This window comes from Seriola aureovittata, chromosome 5, assembly GCF_021018895.1.
Source record: "Seriola aureovittata isolate HTS-2021-v1 ecotype China chromosome 5, ASM2101889v1, whole genome shotgun sequence".
NCBI lineage: Eukaryota > Metazoa > Chordata > Actinopteri > Carangiformes > Carangidae > Seriola > Seriola aureovittata.
In genome coordinates, this window is record NC_079368.1 from 7648558 (window position 1) to 7673220 (window position 24663).

A 24663-nucleotide genomic window follows, 5' to 3' on the forward strand; every position below is an offset into this window, starting at 1 on the left:
AGCAAACACACAGGATAGGAGAGGACCACCTGCACAGTGACTTGATCTAATAAATTTTTATTACTTCGTTCAGGACTGCGAGCCATTTGTGAATAAATAAATAACAGGCTGGCTGATAATACATAGATTCATCAATGGGCTCTTTTGTGTCAGGAATGAAAGATGAACCTACTCTGTGTATAATGCATCTTGCTGTATGTAAGTTATGCAGGGAGAGGAGCTGCCACTGCAGTTTCAACTAATGGGAATCATATTTTAGCAATAAAACTGCATGATTCAGAACAACAGCTGGGTAATCATATGGAACTGAACAAACCCAGCATATTGCAAAACAAGTCACCATGCACCGACCTTTACTTCCTTATCCCGAAAAAAACAAAACAGACAAGAGCAGAGCAGAGGAGAAAAAACAGTAGATTTCTCCGCAGATTGTTAGAAAATTTACCTCTCATGCCTCGCAGTGGAAATGGATTTTTGGAGGGCAACGGTCATACCTCGCATTCCCTGGAGCCTGAGATGGTGTATGTGTAAGGTCCTGTCCCATTAACCAGCACATCCATAGTCTCTGAGTGTGAAGGCTTGTAGTCCACATAGTACTCTTGCAGCGGTGAGTTAAGGGAGCGCTCAGTCTCCCGTGCCTTTTTCTGGCGCTTTTTAACCGCCGAGCGCTGCTGAAGCTGTTTGATACTGCTGGGATAGCGCTTCCATGAGACATAGATAACCAGTAGAATTATAGCCACAGATAAGAGGAGGGCCACGCTACCAGCTATGATCTTGTGGAAGGACACATACTCTGGCAAGGGGATGGTGGGGGAGGCCTCGGAAGGAGTCGGGGACGCTGTCATGTTCCAGATCAGCTTCTTATCCACCACAGACTGTGTGGGGAGAGGCAGCAGCTTGGGCTGAAATGCTGGAGTGAGGGGCGATGTTGTTGAGGGGATAGGAGCCGGCGTTGCTGTACAAATGTTATACGTCTCCACCACATCTGTCACTTTCTCTCCCTGCGCCTCCTTAGGGCCAGCACAAATCATAGTGGACTCCTTGTTACCCTTGAAGGCCTTGAGCCAGGCCACCAGGGGACATATGTTGGGGTTACAGTACCACAAATTGCCAGCCAGACTGATGGTGGTGAGCGAGATCCAAGCCTCCACCGTCTGCTGAGACACATTGCTGAGTTTGTTGGAGTCCAGATTAAGTGTCTGGAGATTTGGGAGGCATTGAAATGTACTCGGGTCCAGCACTTGGAGTTCATTTCCTGAAACATCCAGCTTTTGCAAGGAAGTCCACATCCATGGCAGGCCCTGGGTTAGCAGTTTGATACGGTTCCACTGTAAATAGAGCGCCCTCAGGTTAGTCAGGCGAGGGAAATGAGCAAAATTTATCTTTGAGAACTGGTTGTGCTCCAAATGAAGCTCGATGAGCTTAAGGAGTCCTGCAAAGGCATTACGTGTGAGGCTCCGTAGCCTGTTGTAGCCAATATCAAGAAACTCCAGGTTGCGGCAGTCAAGGAAAACTCGCATCGGGACAGTTTTTAAGGAATTTGACCTCAAGTGCAAACTCAACAGTTTCCGTAGACCCACGAACTGGTTAGGCTGGAGAACCTGCAGTTTATTGTAGGAAAGGTCGAGATTGCGTAAATTCGGAACGTCGTGGAAAGTGTTGTTTTTTAGCTGCGTGATCTTATTCGAGCTGAGAATCAGTTCTTTCAGCCTCCGTATCCCATGGAAAGCTTGGCCATCCACAGCGTTGATGTAATTATGGTCGAGATAGAGCCAAACTAGTTGACTCAGCCCTGCAAACTGGTGGGCTCTGAGGTTCACCAGGCTGTTGTAACGCAGGGACAGGCCCTGTGTGCCTACAGACACATTGCTGGGCACGTCACGGAAGGCATTGGATTCACAGTATATTATTTTCCCATCACATCTACAGCTCTGGGGGCAGGGACGCTCACGGATGGCGCTTGGAGCGGCAAGCAACCAGGCGGGCACCACCACTGTGAATACAAGCCATCTGAAAAGCACTGGAAGTCCTGCAGACACACAGAAAAGTGACAGATCTCAGAGCATTAAACATGGAGCAAACAGAACCAATAAGCACAGACCGGAATGAGGCACAGCTGAATAAAATAGAAATGAATTAAGGAAAAAAACATTATCACCCATACTGTGTTCTCAGGCATTTGATAACAGAGTGGGTTATTTGCAGCCTTCTTCATTTGCATCCCTGGCAAATCTACACACACACACACAAACACACACACCCACACTTACATCCATTATCCCAGTCAAAGTCATGTTCTCGAGACATGGAAAAGGTGATTGAGAACCACATGCATCAGGAATTATCTGTCAAATAGTTGTTGAGAGGAAAGGCTCCTTCAGATCCCACAGCCTGCAGTCATCATTCATACACCGAAGGGGGGCAAAGACACCAGGAACATTAGCTTTAAGTGAATTGTAATTGGCAAACGACTAAAGACTTTGCGCAGAAAGGAAGGCTTTAAGTACCTCGCAGAACAGTCTACATACCCATATTTGCGCGGTGACGGCTCCTCCTCATGTTTCAGGGCTCTCTGTTGCAGCCGTTCCACGTCCACATGTTAGACGCACTCGGCGTTTTGTCCAGATAGTTGGACAAGCACCCAGGACGCCTGTCTGCACGGAAAACACACGCACTTTGCGCCGCAGCCAGATCCGCTTTGCGCACAGCCGCCGCACACCTGTCGGAGATGAGAGTGGCTCCAGAAGGTGTGCATCAGCCTCTGCCAGTAGTTTCCCACGTTACCGCACAACATGAGCTTGATAATGCATATTTCTGACCGCCACCTCACAAAGCCCTTGGTTGGACGCACTCAAGCTTGTCTCCTCACGAGAACGACATTGTTTAGCGCGTTTTGCGAGGCTGTAAAATAACCTACAGTGTAACAGCCGAGTCGCCAATTGTTGAGTCTAGGTGAAGTAGTGGCAGAAAAGAGACAGGAAACCCACCAAGTGAAGAAATTTGAGAGGAATAAACTGAGGTCCGAAGCCGACAAGTTGGATGTGTCTCAATTCAGATGTGGACAGTGGGAGGAAAAAGGCGCAGTCTGCTGTGGATTAAACCCGATGACCGTGGCATCAAGAATAAATCAGTTGTATAGCAACAGGAATGATGTTGGGGTAGGATCTGACTGAGCTCACTGGCGCTCGTTTCAGGACTTGAGATGCCCTCTCCTGGTCACTGAGTGACTCTCCGCAGCTTTCACTAAAGTAGACTTCATTGTCCTCAGGTACAGAGGCTGCATATCAATTAAAGCAGGGGAATGGGAAGACTGTTTGCTCTGCATTTAAATATTTGTGAAGATACACAGTCCAACGCTCCTGAGCAGCCTATTAGGACATTTTCAGGATTAAATACCACGAAATTACAATTTACCAGGGAGCTGAGAAATGTCTGTGACTTTTATTACCTATATTTTCATTACAGCCACACATGAATAAGCCTCAACAGTAGAAGTACTCATACAGAATGGCCCTATTTAATGTTATATATTTAATATACTGTTGGAACATTATTACTGACATTAACATCTATGGAGCATTTGCAATGCTGCAGCAGGTGGTCAAGCTGATTTTATAAAGGTTCATCATATTTCTAAAAGCTTAATCTACAAATAACTATTAACTATGTCAAATACATGTAGATGACTGAAATATTGTCTTCTTACAATATTAGGTAGGTAAACTAGGCATTGCAGCATAAAATTGAAATATTTAAGTAAAGTAAGCATACGTAAAAATTAACTTTAACTTTGTTATATTACTAAAGTAAATGCACTTAGTTATTTCCTTCGCTGATAATCAAGTCAATTTCCTATTGTAGCCTATTATTATGTTTTACTGTTGTTGTGCCACTTGCCTATAGTTTATTGCATTAATTGATAGCCAATTAGCCAATTACCATCTCCTGTCTGCAAAGTGTAATTGTAACCACTACTGCCCCCCACTAACTTCAGCAGCTCCCCCTTGCTTTTACTTTGCATCTGTGCCTATATCTAAGGAACTGTTGGCAAAATCTCAGATGTTAATATGATTCTTAATTAGTGCTTCATAGGCAGGTGGGCCTGTCATGAAAAGGTCAGCTTGTTAAGCCTATTGGTTTGTGTTACCATAAAGCACAGTAACAAGCAAGAAAAACATGTACATTGTCTACTCTGGCGTCTATGGGATCCAGATGTTGGCCATGTTGCTTTCTTATATTTGCTGACTTTGAAAATTAACCTGAAATAATGTAATGTCAAAATGGTATTTAGAAACCTCTGACAGGTGGTGTGAATTCAGCATAGAGAGGAAAACAACAGATGGGTTTAAAGGCGTGTATGTTCTTATCCCATTTATCTGGTTTTAAATGTCATATTTAATTCATGCCAAAAAAAGTTAAGAAAGCGCAGGGTTTTTTTCTTCTCTATTCATGGTTACATATTGACTCTGCTATGCGTCATGCGTAAACAAAGGGTGCTCTCAGGACCTCATAATGGGACTTTGAGTCAGGGTCAAAACCATCACTTCTAATGGGTCCCTCTGCCTCTGTACTTAATGAGTAGCGTAATTACTGGTAATGGATGATAATGAACATTTGAGCTCAAATTGCAAATAGTTTGTGACAAAGAAATCGGTGGAAACAAAAATAAAACTGATGCATCTAGCACTTCAGTGGCATTCACTGATTTAATTCCCATTGTTAGATCAATCCGCTAACTGGAGTTGAAGGACAGGGCAGGAAGCTAGCTGCTCTCTCTCTCCCACTCTCTCTGTCTCTCTCTCTCTCTCACACACACACACACACACACACACACACACACACAAACCAAGGTGACTGGAAGAATGTCAAACTACTACCCAGTACACTGTACAAGCTTTCAGTGTAGCATATCTTTCAGTGTGCGTTACACTCATGTGCCATTAAAAGATTCTGTGATAATTCCAAACCAAGCATTGTTGAACATGAACTGAATTTTATTAATTCATTAATCTTTTGTTAGACTCAAGTGTGACTCCATATGGTACACAAGCGTAAAATAAAAGAGATAATACAAAATACATCGATTAATCTAAAACTACATCTTCACAGAACACAGAGGCATGTTGAGTGCTACAGATTTTCTGCAGTTTGTTCGTGCAACAGCTTCTCTAAGGCTTTAGTTATACAATAAGTACCCCTATAATGTTGTGTAAAATGAGACTTGTGTGTAAAAAGTGTATTATTTTGTCGGCAGCATTGAAGGGTAAATTAGAAAGAGCAGTGGCCCGAGAATGGAGCCGTGCCAGGGTTATGCCTTTGAATAGTAGCATGGAGTACATGTATTCATGTACAATAATCAAACTACTACGTCGCATAGCGCAGTGGCTTACACAGGCGCCCCATATATAGAGGCTACAGTCCTCGCTGCAGCCGGCCCCCGGTTCGACTCCCGCATTGGACGGCCCTTTCCTGCGTGTCATTCCCCCTCTCTCTGCCTCCCCATTTCCTGTCTCTCTACTGTCCTGTCCATTAAAGGCACAAAAAGCCCCAAAAAAAACATTCCATTTGAACTCATACACAGATAATCCATCAAGCGATCTGTGTTGGCAGCTTTCGAGAGATCAAGAATCATGTTTTCAAATTATGAGTGAATAATTTCAGATGATCAAATGAACTAAAAGAAGTGTGAACTCTAATGAACTCTATAGTGCATAAATGAGTATATGGTAATGACACTTTATCCCTGTCCTCCATTAAGTTCCCACTATACACAATTATGTTCATATATTCATGGTTGAAAACTGGTTATAATTTCAAAATATACTGTACAATTCTAGTGCTGTCTGTCATGACTTTTCTCCTCTTGGTCTCTTTTCTCCTTATCCACAAACAAAGTAGTGGTTATTTTGGTTTGCATCTTGTTAAATCTCTGATGATATACGGAAATAAATAAATAAAAAGATTTGTCTATGAACAAAACGTGTTATCTCCTGTTGTAATCCCATGGTTAAAAATCACTGCACGCAGCTACTGTGCAATCATGCCATGCTGAGTTCTTGTAAATTCCCTATGGTCTGTTTATATTGTCGAACAAATCTGACATGACCCACTTTCACATTTCATTCAGCTTTTTTGGGGTATTTGGTATAACTGGCATATGCGAGCAATGCAGAACTGCCATGGATCAATAATTGAGTTTCACAGTATATTTATAGTCAACTTTCAACACTGGAAAGAATATCACTACCTCAACTTCTTTTGACTCTACCAACGTGAATCTTTTCTGGCTTTTTTTTCAGACTAACAACTGAGATGTGACAGCTTGTTGAAACATTTGTCAAATAAAAGGACTTGTGTTTTAGATTTTGTGATGTGCTGACTCTTTAATGATTGTCGGTAGTGTTTGATAATGCTCCCTCAGGTGTCATCGAGTAAAAATTAACCCCGTAAGAGAACAGAATGGCATGAAAAGCAGAGAAAACCAGGCCATAAACAACAAAGGTATAGTACCACCATATGCACTCACCTCACTTTGCAAATAACTCAGGCACCAAATTGCTTCCTATGAAACTTTAATGACTGTCTGTGACTGACTGAGCCCTGAATAATACAGCAAGGGAAGGACCTGCTTTTTTGCAGCATAATGAATCCCACAGAAACAGGGTGTAGAAATGCATAAATAGTAAAATAATTAGGACAAAGAGAGACTTAAAAGAGTGGTGAAGCAGGTTGTATTTACACTGACCCTGATTTCTAAATGTGTAACTTGCATTACCCTGCGAATTACTCATACAAAATTTCAAAGCAGCAGGTAAATACAGAGGGCTGGTCCCATAGACTGTATATAAAAAGGCTTGTTCCAAAACATCTGGCACTTGAGCCCCTATCGCTACTACGACTCCAAACAGAAAAAAAGAAAGTGTTGCATACTGCTTCTCTTTTGTTATAGAAAGGTTTATATATTGACTTTGATTATATGAAGTTGAAGTTATTTCCTTAAGATTTACCCACAAAATTCATATTTTAAATAAAACTTCTTCTCTTAGAAACTACAGCTGGACTAAAGTCAAAGCACTTGAAATAAGGATTGAAATGATGATTCTTATTCTGTTTTATTTTAGGCGACTATTTTCTTTGGATGTGTTACAAACATCTTGTCTCTTAAGACCGATTCATATTCAGAAACACCAGCAGCCGAGGTGTTACAACATTCAAGATGTTAATGAGAGAGGTGGTTGAAATCACCATTAAACCACCATTAAAACACCATTCTTCCAAAGGTTGAACCAGTTCTCTTCAGAGTCCTTTCTCCAGCAACATTCAACAGAAAATGATGATGAGACCAAGTCTTTATATTGTTAGTCTACCTTCTCAAATACCACTTTCATGCATAAAGAAAAACACTTCTGCCAGGAAGTCTAGGATCCGTTGGTGATGCATTATAGAAATGATGATAATGGGATGGGTTCTATATTTAAATCCAGAGTCAAACAACCATAATACCTGATAGGTTCCTGCAAAATGAGCAGTTTCCTGCATCGCAGATGTAAATGTTCTTTGTTTGCAACTCTGTTTGTTCATTTGTACATTTCCTCATATATAATGTATCATGATAGCATAGCACTGTACACGATCTGCTTCTACTCCAACAGGAAGAAACACAACAGGTAATATAACATTTATTTAGGATCTATTAAAAACATTGCAAAAATGACATACAGCATTTCCTGTAACTTTTGGGTTTAAATGAGAAATGTGAGAAAGTAAAGCCAATGAGGAGACATGATTCGGTCCTGGCGGTCATATCTTTTGTGTTACGTGGGCAGGAGAGGCTTAGAGGTATGTCCCAAAACACACACTTAAGTACATCTTCATGTAAAGCAGGGCATGAATTTACTGCCTGTGCAAATCTGAAAAATAACGCACTGCACGGTTAAACCAAACTTGATGCAACCTTTCACTGATACTGCGTCAGAAAATCATCAAAGCTTCAATGAACGTATTTCTCACATTATTTCAAAGTAATCAAGTTCACGTCATGTTAGATTTATAGCTTCAGTGGTGCATTTATTTGCCAGGCCATTCTACATTGACCTCTTTTTATTAAAATATTCAATTGCTTTGGTTCCTGGTACAAAATTCCTTTTAGTTAACAAAGGAACTTTATCTAGATAAAGAGGTGGGGTTATCAACCCTAACCAAGTTGGTGGTTCAAAAACATCAAGTTCGTCAAGTTTAGCAGGAGATCCAGAGATGGCTGTCACCTAAAATTGAAACTCCACCCGGCTTTGAATCATTATAGATTTGAATTTAGATTAATAATCTTCCAAATGGCAGATCCGTCAGTGTGACACAAATATCCTTATGTGTAAATATCACACAAATAAATAAAAGTAAATAAAAAACTTCCTTCTTGAATTTGTGATTAGAAACCACATGTTTGTTCTTTTTTTTTTTATTATTATTATAATTTATGTGCACTGACACATCTAATAAACAACCATGTAATGACTTTTTTTTTTAAGCTTCCTGGCTGTTTATTCTTCTGTTATACTCTTTCATTTTACTGTTGATTATGTTCAGAGTGCCGGCTGCTTGTTCCCATGCTGTTTGTTCTTTATGTGCAAAATAAAATTTTAATGAAGCACCTAAGATTGAGTGAGTGAAAGTCATGTATTTGCATGAGCGACGTAATGCTCTGAAAAGCCCCCACACACAGACACACACACTGGCAGTCTTACAATGTGTACCCTGTCTGATAGTAGCACAATATTAAAACAACATTAAAACACATTTACACATAACACGGAGAAGGTTTTTGTGGATTACTCTGTTGTCACCCACATCTCTCAAGAAAACTCTCAAGCCACCGACTTCTATCGAGAGATTACCTTCCATCTTAGATATTTCAAATATCTTGAAAGACATTTTTGAAAAGATAAGCATGGATGATAATCTGCTGTTTGCTTACCGCAGTGGTTTTAGTTGGGTGACATGCCTGCACCTTCTGATCTGACAGACACTTTGTGGAGAATAGCGGCTCAGTGAGGAGAGTATAAGGTCAGTGGAAGATGAATAAATCTATCAGTCCATCTCTACTCCATCTGTGTGGAAATATTGATAGCAGTGAGAAGAAATGCAGACACAGTACAGTGTGTAGTGCATACTGTATTTGCAGCATGGCAGGCCTTAAACCAGCCACTTTACATGCAGACATTCAAAATCCAGCTGTCCGTAAGCTCCTGCTGTAACTTTACTAAAGGTCGTATTTTGATTTCTCTTAATGGAACAGGTTATTTGTGCCGCCTATCAAGTCGTGATGTATTATCCACTTTCACAGCTCGATATTCCTTGTGTCATTGGCAGAAGATAGTAGCTGTCACCTGTCGGAGATTGATCACATTGTCAATTGTCACTTTCAAGAAGCGGCCGGTGTGCATACATAGTCGTTTTCTATTTTTCATATACAAGATAAGACCAGCTGATAAACTAATTTAGGAGGTGACACATGATCACTGGCAGTCAGTGCAGCACCGCCTCCTTCACCGAGCGCTACAGGCTTCTTTCTCTGTGCAGAAACCACCACACAGTGTTCTTCTGCCTAAACGTTGCAGAGTGGCCTCTCCTGACAGCATCATTGTCAAGCAGCACGTTTTCCCCATCCTTTAGATGCACATTTCTTGAATAACGTGATCTCCCAAGACACGTGTGAGGTAGCACATCCTCTAAGGAGCAGATTTAGTTTGACACTCAATTGCAAAATGTGCTACTATAAATCTGAGAGGTATTATCTTAACAGAATGGCTCATTTTCACACCTCTCAGATTCACCCCTGCTGTGGTGCTCATGGAGCAGATTTTCATGAATACATTTCTCCTTAATGCAATCCGCAGGCATCAGAGGAAATCTTGTTTGACCTACGATATTACCACATTCGTAGCTAAATATTGACATGAATTCATTAGCTCATCTCGTCGTGACCACAGGTAATCTGGAGGCTGATTTCGCTCTTATCTTCAGTGAAGTCTTGATCAATGTCAGCAGCTCGTAAAGCAGGGCATTTCTCTCTGCGTGCACAAGAGGTTGCTGTTACCACACATTACAATTCAGACTCTCCAGTGCTGTGCAGTCAGATATGCTGATTTCCACACTGTTGTGTTCAAAGTGATGAATGTCTGTTCAAAGCAGAATGAGCAAAGGATGAAAAATGAGTATGAAATGGCCACAGAATTACAGGTATCCCTATCTCCTCCTGCTTTAAGCATGCCCCCCCCACCCCCCGCTGTCTGATGACTGCCAACTTCATAAGCGCCAGTCATTTGAATACCAATAATCCTATTGTTTGCCACCTCTTCAGCAGCATCTCCAGACACTGAGAGGTGTTAACTGTTTATCTACATTAACTCCCCCTGCTGCTCGAGAGCGTGGACGGATGCTGTATGTCAACATCACCTTCAAGCTGTTCCATAATTATCCTTTAAACAAGCTACTGAGACAGGGACCGAAAATCCTGATTAACCAACTTCCTGTTGTTTCTTAACGAATGACTGAAAGCGTTAATGAATTAATTCATTAATGAGCGGATTTGGATCATGCCACCCTCTTGTTTAGATAAGGGAAATATTCATCATGGTCAACAGTGTGTATTATTACACAGTGTTTGATACCATCTTTTGCTGTAGCCCCTGGGGTCATGCTTGGATTCGGATTATAAGCAAATAAACTGAAATCTGACGAAATAACATAACAAAATGCAACTGTTAGGGCTGCTGTGCACGCACACACATACAGAGATAGAGACACACACACACACACACACACACACGTACACACACGTATGTAAAACCACCAACTTTTAGAATTCATAGAGGGCTCTACAAAACGAGAATTAAAATTGAGAAAATGTTGAATTAATTGATCAGATAACGGGCGAATTTACATGCTTGGTATACAAAGTATATTTATAAGCTCTTATGTGTGCTTAAAGACGCCTACGCCTCTGAGAGAGGAGAAAAGGGGGAGGAGAGGTGGGGAGATTGGGGGGGGGGGGTGTAGGAGCACATAGAGGAAGAGAGGAGGGAGAGAGACAGACAGACTGCATGGACCAGAGGATTGTGTGCATCAGGCGTTTGGCGCTCAAATGGGTTATTGCGCACACAGCGGGCTGAACTACAGCGGCGGCTCCAACTACGACCCAAGTGTGAAGGCGTCCTATTTCTGAGCGTCAGACGGAGATCAGGGGGTGTCGGACCGCTGCGGAAAAAAAAACTTGCCTTTATTTGATTTTCTCCTCAAATTGAAGACATAAGTGATGCTCAGTATGCGGACCGACTCTGGGGCTGCATGAACTGCGATTTTCCTCATCTGAGGGCAGTTTAATGTGCTCTTTATCCATTTGTTTCAGAGGATTACTCCTTCCCTCAGTAACGATGGGTAAGTCGTTATGTTCTTCACTATTTAGTGACACAGTTTCTCCATCTTAATGCTCCTCGCAGCAAAGGCGACAGCTATAATCAGTTTCCACACTGACATATTCATTAGTTCCTAAACTGAATTTCTGACATGTAAAGAATCTGCTCTTTTATTTAATGATTGACTTGAATGAAATTCCCGTTTTCCTCCACGTTTCCCTGTGACTGAATATGTTCTCATATAGGCTACATACCTTTAAAGTGGCAAACGTCAGACTCTTGTCATCAATTCTTCATGAAGCAGGTCTGGTGTCTCAGACATCAGACCCCAAACTGCTCCTCACTACATGATCTCCTGTTTGAAGAAGACATTTCTCACCTTTACTTATTTAAAAGGTCTCTGAGCACACATTTTCTAAAACCAAAGCATCCCTTTGATTGCCTGTGCCCCACTCTACCCCCAACAGGTTCGGTGATGTTGGACTGGAGGGTATCATGTCTTCTTCTGCAGGCAGCTGCTTTGCTGCTGCTCAGCAAGGGGGAGCGGATGTGCCCTGTGAGTTGCCGCTGCGAAGGGAAGATTGTTTATTGCGAGTCTGGCATCTTCCAAGACATCCCAGAAAACATCACCACGGGATGCCAGGGTCTGTCTATGCGTTATAACAACTTGTTGGTTCTGTTGCCTTACCAGTTCGCTCATCTCAATCAGCTCATTTGGCTTTACTTGGACCACAACTCTATCAATGCAATAGATGCTTTAGCCTTCCATGGTGTGCGCAGGCTGAAGGAACTGATCCTCAGCTCCAACAAGATAAACCATCTGCACAATAACACCTTCAGCGCCATACCAAACCTACGAAACCTGGACTTATCCTACAATCAGCTGCAGTATCTGCAACCGGGACATTTTTATGGTCTTCGCAAGCTACAAAATCTCCACCTTCGATCTAATGGACTGAAACAGATCCTCATTCGCACCTTTCTGGAATGCCGCAGCCTGGAGTTTCTGGACTTGGGTTATAATCGCTTGCGGAGCCTCACCCGTACAACGTTCTTAGGCCTGTTCAAGTTGAAAGAGCTTCATTTAGAGCACAATCAATTTTCCAGGATTAACTTCTTCATTTTTCCACGCCTAACCGACCTCCAAGCTCTTTATTTGCAGTGGAACCGCATACGATCCATCAGTCAAGGTGTGCCTTGGACTTGGCACAAACTGCAGAAATTGGATTTGTCAGGGAATGAAATCCAAATGTTGGACCCAGCTGTTTTCCAGTGTATGCCAAACTTACAAATGCTCAACCTTGAATCAAACAAGCTGAGCAGTGTGCCTGTGGAGGCCGTGGCAGCGTGGACCTCCCTGACCACCATCAGCCTGGCCGGCAACGCTTGGGACTGCAGCCCCAGCATCTGCCCTCTCATGGCCTGGCTCAAAACCTTCAGAGACTCCAAAGACATTAGCATGATATGCAGCAGTCCCAAGTCTGTGCAGGGAGAACGAGTCGTGGACGTAGTGAGAAACCACTCGACGTGTGTGGCAATGTCGAATGTGTTCACAACCACGGCTTTCATCCTTCTGACACCAGCCCAAGTTGTGAATGTCTCACCTCACCCCTCTCCCTCTGGTTTTACAGACCTGACTCATAGCGATCCCCCTGCGCAGGGATTAACCCCCTCAACTGTTCATCCTATTTGGACAGACAGAAAAACAACAGAGTCCACATCCATGAGCTCTACAACACTCATCTCCCCTGAACCCCCAACATCGTTTATCCCTGAGCCACAGTTTGAACATATGGCTTTCCATAAAATCATTGCAGGCAGCGTAGCCCTGTTCCTGTCAGTGTCATTGATCCTTCTGGTTATTTATGTCTCGTGGAGGCACTACCCCAACACCATGAGGCAGCTGCAGCAGCACTCAGTCAACCATAAGCGCAGGAAAAAGGCCCGCAAGCAGGAGCAGGATCTTAACTCTCAGTTGCAAGAGTACTATCTGAGCTACCACTCAAACTCAGAGACTATGGACTCCTTGGTGAATGAGACAAGGCCGTGCACGTGCACCATATCAGGATCCATAGAATGTGAGGTCTGAGCTGCCCACTCCACCATAAAGAGACTAAAAAGTGCAATTGCTAAGCAGAGGTAACTGGTTTTTCCACGGGATTAAGTGGCTTTATCTCTAATGTGAGATGATAGATTCTGCAGCACTGAAGAAAATACTTGGGGGCATAGTACAATATAATTATGTGCACCGAAAAGAAGACAGGAACGGAGAGATATATTTGGAGAGAGCTAATTATCACCCTGACTGACACGGGAACAGTGGCGGGGTCAGCCAGGTTAGCTGTGTACGATTTCACGTAACAACGGGACCTCTGCTACAGTAGTAGGAGTCAGCTCTGCAGAGACTGACCATATTCTTAGTCAACCTAGATCGCCATCTAATACGAACCAACAAAGCCACTTTTTACTTGCTAGTTCTGTTTTTTTTATTATGTAGCTTGTAAAGCATTTAGGGTATATTGTATGTGTGCATCTTTGAGTGTATGTGTGTTTGAGTGCGTCATGGCGATGATCTGATAATTTTCTGACTTCTGGTTGGAAGAGTTACAGAGTTACAGACACCATTTGTCCAGTTAACCTGATTTGCATTTGACATACTACTGTAGTGCTGTGATTAGAAGTAGCACTACCACAAAAAAATGGAGGAACAATTATCGAGAGAGGATCTTGTCCTGAGGTCTTTTGCATGAATTCATTCTCCTTACTTAAGGTGCTTCTCTCGCCTGTAAAACGATCAGTTCTAATTGACAGAAAAATATGCATTATGGTTCAGTGTGGTTCAAACCACACAAACAGATTATCCCTATCTCAAAAGTCTTATCTCAGGACTGATATTTTCCAAGTTGTACAAACCTGTCCAGGTCCAGCTGAAGTGATAATGTTGATTTTCATAACAAATTTTGTATTGATTATTCCTATCATTATGATTATGCATTGTTTGTGTAAAGACATAATATGGGTACTAGGCATTCTGTGTGATAATGACTGTATAATTAAAAGAAACACTGACAATTGATGAAAAATTGTGTGTGTGATGAGAAAATCGATGACTGCTGCATCACATGGAGAAGGAGAAATCGCTCTCTGTCCATGCATTGTGCTCGAGATGTTAATACATTTCATTGGATTTGCTGCTGCACGCGAGGGGAGCTGACATGTTTTCCATTACGTGTCTTGTTTTCTGGCTCTCTTCACTTCTATCCTCTCCTGGCACTCCGGTATCGACACCAGTATCGATTGCATCTGTGTTACACTCTTCAAACTGAGGGTAGGGGGCCACATGTCTGCTTTTAGTGCAAGTGGAGCCCAAGTGGGCGATGTCATTCTTTGCTCGTCCATTGGACAAAAAGACACTCCAGTCCCTGAGACCGAAAACAGATTAGAAATCTCTGCTTTTATATCACCATGAATTCTCTGTCAGTTTGGAAATATTGCTCATGTGCAGTGAAAGGAAAGCGAGAATAGAAGCAGGCTACTGAGGGACGGTGGGTGTTACGGGTCAAGGTAGATATGCTATTAAGAAGATATCACCCACCTTGCGCTGTCTTGTCCCATCCCCTCCTTCCTTTTCTCTCTGCCTCTTTTTCCTTTCTTTTTTTCCCGCTTGCCCACAGTGAAGAGAGAAAACTAACCTGCACCAGGGGACATATGTGGATGTGTTAAGCCAGGCAGGATTAGACGTTGCTGGTGTTCGCACCTAAGAGCTTTCAAAAAGGTGTTTTTTCCCTGTGTGAGACTTGTTGAAAACAATAATCCACTGCTTAGTACACTCTTTCGCCCACCACATATTTATCCCACAGCTGTTAGTCATTTTCTTAGGCCTCTGGTGAAGTAAACAGACGTTTGCTTCCTTCTTGTTATCAGCCCTGAACATGTCCACGCATCCCGTCCGTAGTATGTATAAAGTTTCTGTCTGGTCAAAGGTTGTTCTGATATGGATTTATGATCTCCCACAACTCACTTTCTCAACATGACTCAGGCTTTCTTCATCCTCCAGGCAGGCATGGAGGCATGCTGCCAACCGAATTTATATCCATATATTTAGTTTCCAGCACTCTCATATATGATGAATTTCTTCTCAGGGCCGATAGGAAAATCTGCGAGGCCGTCCGAAAAATGTAATTTGAACACGACAAATGATTTGTTGATCTAATTTTGTCAGATATTGTAATTACTGTTTGATTTGTCATATTGTGACTGATGAAAGGCAATTTGCCATGTTTTGAAATCTTTTGGTGTTGTGTAGCGTAGAAGAGAATGCTGATTAGCGAGCTGTGGTCTGCATCCTGCAGATCATTATTGAGGACAGTTGTTTGGATGAAAAATTATGGTTGTACACAGTATTGACTTGGAACAACAATGCACAAATAGGAGCAAACTCCACAGGAAAAATCTTGAAGAAAGAAAGGGGGGGCACAGCCTAAATGTTCCAAGAAATGAAAAATGCCTTTTTGAGCTAATCGGCACTTGAAGCAGATGAGGGAAACATGTTCGGTGAAATCGTGCCTGAAAACATCCAGTGCTGTATGTTTTCTCTGTGCTTCCTGTAAACTCTCTGTGTGGGGTAATTCGCTCAGCCCTCACTAGCAGGCATGAAATTTTGATTTACATCTCTCACTGGGGATCTTTTCTGGGGTAACGTGTGCAACGCTCTGTTCATCTTTGCCAAAGGTTATGCTGGCAATTTGAAAGGTAGGCATATTTAAAGCAGTGATGATATGAGTTTTATTGTCAATACCTCAAATACAGGTTTTCTTTTTTACCTTATGGCCTGATTTCCAAGTCATTTAAAGTAATAAACATTTAGGGAATTAATCTTATTTGCTTTCCCCCGTTAGATTGATGCACTGCGTCTTTGTGCTAAGCTAAGCTAACCGGCTGCTGGCTGTAGCTTCATATTAAATGTTGCCTACAGATACAAGAGTGGTATTGAGCTTTTCATATAACTCTCAGCAAGAAAGTTAATTTCCCAAAACGTTGAACAATTCCTTTGACCAAAGATTTCTTTTGAAATAATTACAAGCAAATCAGTTATGCTAATGTTTTCAAAGTTGACTAAATGCCTTCAGCTCTTTCCTATGCCATGAGCATATTTCATTATTGCACTCTCTATTGCTTTTGTACTTATCATCCTACCATCCACTGGAAGGGATTTCTTCAAGGATGATCGAGCCAGAGATCTTAAATTGGACAAAATGAGCTCAACAGACAAAATAGTCTTACTTTCTGTCTTTCTTTTTTCTTTCTTTAACACCTACTGGAATCACATCTACTCTTATATGAATTTAAGGGTCCAACATGTAGTACCTTTAAGCTCGTCAAAATAATGAGTTCCAGGCCGTTAAATTCAAATGATTAACGTCAGCTGCAAATAGAGTCAGTGAAGTATGAAGGCATTCAAAGACGGTTGTCACAGTTTGAGTTTAAAAAAAAAAAAGAAAGTTGTCCTGATCCTGTGCTCCAAAATAGGATTTCTTTGTTACTCCACCTTTTGTGCACTGTATGTCACCTGTAAAATTCATTTGAATACTAATGCTTTACAGCTTTTGTTACGTGTCCCAGTAAGCCCTCAGAGGAGGGAGGGGGGGGGGGAAATGAGTGAAAGTGGTGGTGGTTGTGGTCAGAAAGTCCTCTGAGTGCTGTAAAAGCAGTCTAACACCACTGCGCCGACAAGAGGACACTCAGTAGCTCGAGTGTCGCCACAAAGAGTTTTGAAATCACCTCCAAGAAAATGATTTTGTATGATAATATATTCTCTCCTTTCATCTTTCCAATTCATTACTCACTTGAAACTTGAACATATACAGGATGCCTAATGAGAAAGAAAAAAATTTGATTGCTCTGCATTTCGTATAAAAGCAGTAGGAGGTAAAAACTTATATCCGTCAGCAAAAGTATTCATTGCATGGTCCTGTCCTGTCAGTATGTTTATCTTTATGTGTGTGTGTGTGTGTGTGTGTGTGTGTGTGTGTGTGTGTGTGTGTGTGTGTTAGTATTTCTAGTATTCACAAGGGTTTTCACAAAAAAAATAGCTTTCTATTACAGTAAATTCCTTTCAGCTGTGTTGTATGACACTACCAGAGCCGGGAACATCCGATGTGATATATTACATTTTATGAGTTATGTTCTCATGCATGATAAGTGACCTCAGAGCAGCTTTGGTTTATTTAACATGAGGAAATCATCTGAAGCATAAAACCAGCAGCTTGACCTTCATAGCTGCACTTTTACTTCCTTTTGACAAAATGTCTGCTATATTTAAAGTAATATTTATAGAACTTGTAGCCACAGATTTAGAGCTAGGGTAGGTTGTCTTGTAGCTAACACATGTTCATGCAGACCGTATGATGTAACAGTAATATAGTGCTTTCTTTTGAGATGTTACCTCGTTGTTTCATTGTTTCTTTGATTTATTTCCCCTGATTCCTTCAACAGCTCTGCCTCCCACACCAGGGAAATCAACGAAAAGTCAACAACAATTAAATGTATAAGATTTATAAGCAGTGCACCTAGTCATATTGTGGTTTCCTGAGTAATAAAACATCACCATGGTACCTATAATAAAGACACTGGCGCTGTCCACCGAGGATCCACTTTGGAGTTTAAAAAAGGAAAGTTGCTCAGTTGTGCGAAAAAACATTTTCACTCTTCGGTAGCCTCACAAACACACACACACACAAACACACACATACACACATGCACACACACACACACATGCACACATATACACCCTGCATACCACTCAAACTCTCCTCTCAAAGACAGTCTTGTGATTTGACAGCTGCCTATGTGACTGACAGACAAGCTGACTCAACAAAAGTGGAACAAAAATAATGATAAATAAAATATGTGAAATGTACACATCCTGTCCAGATTCTTTCTACTGCTATTGTTGCTATTTTAAATCTAAGAGGAGCTGAAATAAACCACAGTATGACTGATCATTTGGAAGTAGATCAGGTATTAAACTCGACTCCCAAACAAAACATTTGAATTAAAATATTTAGACCTCTAAGTATTGTGATTCCTACGTTACTGTGTGTAAAAGCACAACCACAAACACTCCCATTATAAACGGCTGTAAAATATTGCTCTTATTAAGTTTTTTCTGCTTAGGGCCTCCTTTTGACAGAAGTCCCTCAGGCTCAACGCTGTGGGCTTCTCTGCTACGGCATGAGTGATGGCGGCATTAGCACAGCAGAGGCATCCAGTGCCGTGGCGCTTTGAAACTCCCTAATAAAGATAAAAAGTACCAAACCCATCTTTATTACCACCGAGACTCCACAGTGAAGGTTGTTAGAGGGCAGGAAAAAAAAACACAGGTTACACAGGAATGAATGGGCGATGGATTGCCGTAGGATCACTGGGGTTTGACTGCCTTTAACAACTTGCTCCTTGTGGCGGCTGGGATTTCCCCTACAGGGCCCTGTCTGATCCCTCTGCAGCAGTGTCATCCATCGACCTCTATTGGCAACCACAGAGCTGTGACAACATCAGCACCGACCGGTCTGGCACAGCTGACAGCGTGGCATAAATAATAAAACCACATTTTCAGCAGAGCTTGTTTGCTAATTAGAGCAAAGATCCATCAGCTGAAGTGGATGAATATTATAATGAAAAGCAGTGTCATGATCATCCTGTTTCGTCATTTGATGTTTTTTTGGCTTGAGAATCAAATGACTTTGTCGTAGCTCCGTCCTCCATGAATCCATCAGCAATGTGTGGCACGTTTTGGCCAAAGGGACAGTTGAACTCTCACTTGTTGGCAAATAATTTCAGTTGACAAACAGAACAATCTTGTATTTACATGATTGAGGTCCTAGGTGTGCCAGTCCAAAGACTCCCAGTCATCATTCATCAAAAGCATTGTTGTCACTGACCCGCCCCCTCACAGCTGATTTAAATTGCAATGTTTTTAGGTTTTCTCTCTAAGAGCAGAACATGTTTCTAATACTGATCATTTTAAAAGCTGCATGTGAATATGTGTCTTTTAGTGAGAGTTGCTATGGTTTCAACAACCAGAGCTGGAGGCGTTGTGTTTTCAGGTTGTCCATCCGTCCGTCCTTACGTGAACATGATATTTCAATAATGTCTTCAGGAAATTTCTTCAGATTTGATGCAAACCTGAACTTGGAATCATGGATGAACTAATTAGAATTTCATCATCAAGGTCAAGGGTCAAGGTCACTGTTACCTCACAAAACATGTTTTTGGCCTCATTAATGCGATAGCTCACACCTTGAGAAACGCCCTGCTACAAACTTTCACTTGGACTCAAAGATGAACAGTTTAGATTTTGGTGGCCAAAGGTCAAAGGTCACTGTGACCATACAAAACACACTTTTGGCCATAAATCAAGAATTCACACACTAACTGACTTGAGGTAGACTGGCTGGCAGAGGTGTGCAACTGCAAGGCTGAATGAAATGCTATTCATACCGTGTGTCATCTAAATAATCCTATATAAGCCTTCTCCACAATTCAGGGCTGCACTTACATCCAGGTCAATAACACAGTAATCAGCTGAAGTAATGATTGCTCTGTATTTCCACTGTCTAATCTATAACTCTTGATATTTATGAATGAGGGCTTTGCTATAAAATATGTCTGGCATTGTGCTTCTCAAAGACAGATGTGAGCTTCTGCTGATCATCACGAGTGTAGTGATTACGTGACAATAAGTAGTGATTAATTAATTAGCAGCTAGCTGATGAGAATTTCTTTTTGTTGACTTCAGTGCCCTAATTGCTTTCAAAAATAATACCATCCATTACTGTTGGATAACTATTGTATTATTTTCTTTGGGTATAATTAACATGATTTCCATTTCAGTCGCTTATGCAATATGTAAATATTTTTTTACTAAAACATTGCTGCAATATTCATGCATTTTTGTCCTTAATGCAGTCATCTCTATAATATTATGATAATGTGTGTAGTGATGTGCAACGAGAGTTGTCATAGTAAATGCTTTGCCTGGTTACACTAGAAAAATATTTTAACATTTTAAAAAGATTAATTTATTTATTTGAATCCAGGCATGCATGGCAAATGCATGTAAGCATGTGGGAACAGCAACTTAGTTGACACAATATACTTGTTGAAATGTGTGTGTTTGACTTGTCTGTGGGACTAACCTCTAAAAGACAACTATGGGTGGAGTCTGGGAGTTGCTGGGAGTTGTAGGAAATATTACCATAACTTTTGAGCATGCTGTTGTCTGTACATGACATCTACAATGTGCATTTGAATTGCAAAACCAGCATACAAATAAATAAAACATGCCCATGCAATAAATTCATAAATTAGTAGCTGCATCGATCTGCATATTTACAACAGTGTAAAGTTCCTGTCAGTCGTTATACGACTCATGATGATCACTTCTGTTATTGTCTCACAAACCATAAAACAGGTGTGTTACTTTCTGATGTCCCCAGCATTTCTGTGGCTGTCAGCTCATTAACAGAAGATATCTAACTTTACAAAACATGTACTTTAATGTTTAAATTAGCCTCAAAGTTTACAGTGAAGCTAGCAGCTATGTCAGGCTGTATTTAGGCACAGCATTGCTTTGAGCTAAATGCTAATGCCAGCATGCTAATATGCTGATAATTAGCATGTACAGTGTTTACCATGCTCATCATCTTGGTTTAGTGTTAGCATACCCGGGCCTTTATTTGATAGAGTTAGAAAAGACATACAGGGAACATGCATAGGGAAAGGAAACGCAGTGAAAGGCCCAGCCAGCCAGCCAGAAGTCAAACCAGCGAGTCACTACTCAGAGCGATTATGCCCTCAACACTCTGCTATCGGCCCTCCCCAACAAGTTAGTATTTTAATGGGCTTACACTATTTCAATTCATCCTGAGGGCAACATGAGCGTCTGTGCCAAATTTCATGCCAATCCATTTAATAGTTGTTGAGACATTTCACGCAAAACCACAAATGTCATCCTCATGGTGCTGCTAGAGGAAAAGTCAGGGGATCAACAAAGTCATCAGTATTCATCGTGTAGCCAACAGACTGATCGCCATCCCCACTGATGCTAACATAGCTAAAAAGGCCAAATAATTAACTAAAACAACCTCGCACTGTAATTTTTGTTGCATTACACTAGAGTAAAAAGTGCATTTGATGGGAGCTATTTTTTGCAGTGTATTTGGAGCTCTATTGACTACTTTCAGCAACAAGACGGTGTGTGTGGGAATGACTCAAAAGAAAAAAGTGTTCATGTTTATTATAATGAGGGAACATATCACCCAGCACAACAGTATGGCTCATTAATATGTTTTTAGACAACAATAGCACAGAAGAATAAGCTTTATTAGGCTTTGGCGACACAGGCAAGTGTTTGTTTATAATAAGGCAAATATAGAATATCATCAGACTTCTATTTAAACCTTGCATTTAGTAGGCTGCAGACATTTTACCTTAATAAAGTGTGGTTGAGAAATCTTCTATTTACAAAGTCCTGATTAAAAACCATGCCTCTCTGCAATACATTTATAATTAAACTAAACCCATCTAATTAAATTTGCATGTAAAATAATTTAAATATGGCGAGAGGCACATTTTATTTATTTGCACAAATGATGAAATGGTGCACGACAGACTAACACCATATTTGCAGTTAATGCACAATGTGTGACCTTTCACCTGAACAAATGTTTAATGCAACATAACAACTATCAAATCTATATTGATGAAGCTTTAAATGCAAAGATGTATCAATAAGGAGTGTAAAACAACTGGACATCTCTGTAAGTTTATAACCTTATCAAAGCCTCTCAGCTAATTTGCGCAGTGAGTCATTAAAACACTCATTAAACATCTTGATGGGGATTGACCCATGCGGCTGCTGGAGCATACAGTACCTTATCACACACACACACACACACTCTGGATATTGAACTCCTCTATGCAACATTGCTTCAACCGCAACATAACAAATGAGACCCCATGTTCTTGTCAAAGCCTCATGACAAAATCCAAGACACACAGTTTCATCCAACGTGTGGGAGAATATTATCTCTGAAAGATAAAAATCTAAAATACAAATATTTTCTTCAAATAAAAAAACTACACAATGGATCATTATTTATTTTTAGCTAAATTTTACCATCTAAAGCAGCTTTATGTTGTTTCTATCACCTGTTCTCCAAACCTGCACTATTGTTTCCAACTATTCATCTGAACAATGGAGAAAAAACTGCACAGATTGGACAGCGGTGCTGCTGCCCACCTAATCCCTGTTGAACTGTGTGAGATTCATCATCTGTGTGTCCAGAGTGGAGTAAAATGAGAGCTTCTCTGGTTGGAATCCACATTTCAGTAAAAATTGCAAATTGAGTGTTTCTGTTCGATTTATTTCTCTTCTCAGACTTGTGTCTAAACTCTTTTTTCTTTCCAGTTGAAATTGGCAGCTCGTTTCAGAGCAGGCATTCGGTCCACAACACTCATTCAACTGGATAGATGGCGTGGGTGTGTATGTCTGTGTTTGAGTGAGTGAGTGAGTGAGTGAGGGAGAGAGAGAAAGAGAGAGAGCATTTTAGTCCTTCAGACTATTATGTGAGGTCATTCTCTAATGTCTTCTGGCCCGATCTTGCTTCTTAACAGGCTGGTTTATGGTTTGCAGTTTGATTTAACGTTACAGACAGGATTAGGCTAGGATTGATAATATGTTAAAACTGTTCTACTCAATATTTTTATATTAACAACAGATCAAACGACTGTGTGTAATGTAAAAGGTCACTCATAATGGCAGACCCACAGAGGATTGTCATCTAGTGCTGCATTTCCCAGCAGCTCTACAGAGCATTTTAGCATCTTTCAGCTCATTCTTTTGATTTTATAGCCCGCAGCTTTACTGTTTCTAGTTCAGTCTTACTGCACTTAAAGACCGACTCTGATGAAAATCGGAAGTGTTTAACCGTGTTAACATGTTTTTTTCTATAATACAAAACATATCGTGACCAAATAAAGTAGTCAACGCCGTGACTGCATATTTCCACCTTAGAACTGCAGTGAACCAATGACAGCCTCATAAAAGCAGATTCAGACAGCCAGGCTTTCATATGTCATATAACTAAGAAACCAATCACGTCAACATGCAGGGATGGGGGGGGCGGGCAAAATAAATCTGAAACAAACAACATTAACAAATAAAAGATGCTAACATTGCTAACCATTCTGATACTTCTGCTAGTCATTGAATTTGGTCTCTACACACTCCTCATCTCGTCTGTGTCTGACTGAGGCTCAAACATGAGGCTGAGTCTCTCTGATGTTTCCTCCTCCAACCATCTTAATACGCACTGCTCCTTCACCAGTCCCTGAAACCAACTTTGCACTATCTGACCAGGACTAATACCAGGAACATACTGCCTGTTGCGTGTCGCTGTCGCTGACCTGCAGTGGAGCAACTGCCAGCTCTAACTTTCTAAGTAGTTTGTAGATAGTTTGCCGGTCACTAGAATGTTGGATTTCTTTTCATTATAAATCAATTTTTGTCGATATGACATCAACAGGTCTTTTTTTATCACAACTAGTATCTCACGGGTGTATCTCACGGGTGTATCTCACGGGTGTGTCACGCAGGCGGTGTCACCGCTCTAACCCGTTTGGCATAGGTGCCGAAATGAAAAGAAAGACTGTGCTCTGACAAACGTCACGCATCCAGTGTGTTCCTGGCCTTAGGCAGGGAAAAGACCTGTTGACAATCACATTAACATCATACCAGCAACATTATGTGCTTCTTCGCAACAGGTCAGCGACAGCAGCCGCCGTTGTACACGCAACGCAGGCAGCATGTTCCTGGCGTAAAGAGCAGGCAGACTAAATTTGTGAACATGATAGATCCTTTAGCTAGTTAGATATTTTCCAGGAGTTGGTGGAGACCAAAACAGAGCTAAAAGGAGAGTAAATACTGGATTTGCATTTAAGTCAAATATGACTCCAAAGCTGTGTTCACTAATTTGTAGCTGTGACACCGAACAAGGACAAACAGCATCAGAAGAATGTAAATTGTACTCCACAAACTAATGTTTTTGTTTTGATGAAAATTTCCATTACTCAATGAATCATTATGACGATTTCCAGCATGGCCGAGCACACGTTCACATCCCTTCAACAGGGTTTGAATTCTGCAGAGATTCTTTCATTCTTTCTAAATGAATGTTTGCTTTTTTATTGA

The 24663-nt window shown here is 41.2% G+C and overlaps 2 protein-coding genes across 3 annotated transcripts in view; one reads left to right on the forward strand and one right to left on the reverse strand.

Moving 5' to 3' along the window:
* LOC130170228 (leucine-rich repeat transmembrane neuronal protein 4) overlaps positions 1 to 3142 on the reverse strand; it is a 45112-nt gene extending 41970 nt beyond the window's left edge. Inside the window, exons 1-2 of one of the 2 annotated variants that reach the window (XM_056377425.1) lie at positions 2529 to 3142; positions 495 to 2029 (exon numbers count right to left, since the gene is read on the reverse strand). In XM_056377425.1, coding sequence (XP_056233400.1) covers positions 495 to 2029; positions 2529 to 2559 — 1566 coding nt within the window. In that variant the 5' untranslated portion in view covers positions 2560 to 3142. Of the gene's footprint in view, positions 1 to 445; positions 2030 to 2528 lie in introns of both variants that reach the window. The other variant, XM_056377426.1, reaches the window with a different exon arrangement.
* A 7943-nt stretch (positions 3143 to 11085) lies between these two features.
* On the forward strand, positions 11086 to 14488 carry lrrtm4l2 (leucine rich repeat transmembrane neuronal 4 like 2). The gene is made up of 2 exons (XM_056375478.1): positions 11086 to 11433; positions 11879 to 14488. Exons 1-2 carry the CDS (start codon positions 11379 to 11381, stop codon positions 13498 to 13500), a joined length of 1677 nt encoding a protein of 558 aa, XP_056231453.1. The 5' UTR covers positions 11086 to 11378; the 3' UTR covers positions 13501 to 14488.
* Positions 14489 to 24663: the final 10175 nt, after the last annotated feature.

Coding starts and splice junctions, on each gene's coding strand:
- lrrtm4l2 (XM_056375478.1), top strand. CDS start 11,379: ATGTGCTCTTTATCCATTTGTTTCAGAGGATTACTCCTTCCCTCAGTA. Junction 11,434..11,878: donor CCTTCCCTCAGTAACGATGG/GTAAGTCGTTAT, acceptor TACCCCCAACAG/GTTCGGTGATGTTGGACTGG.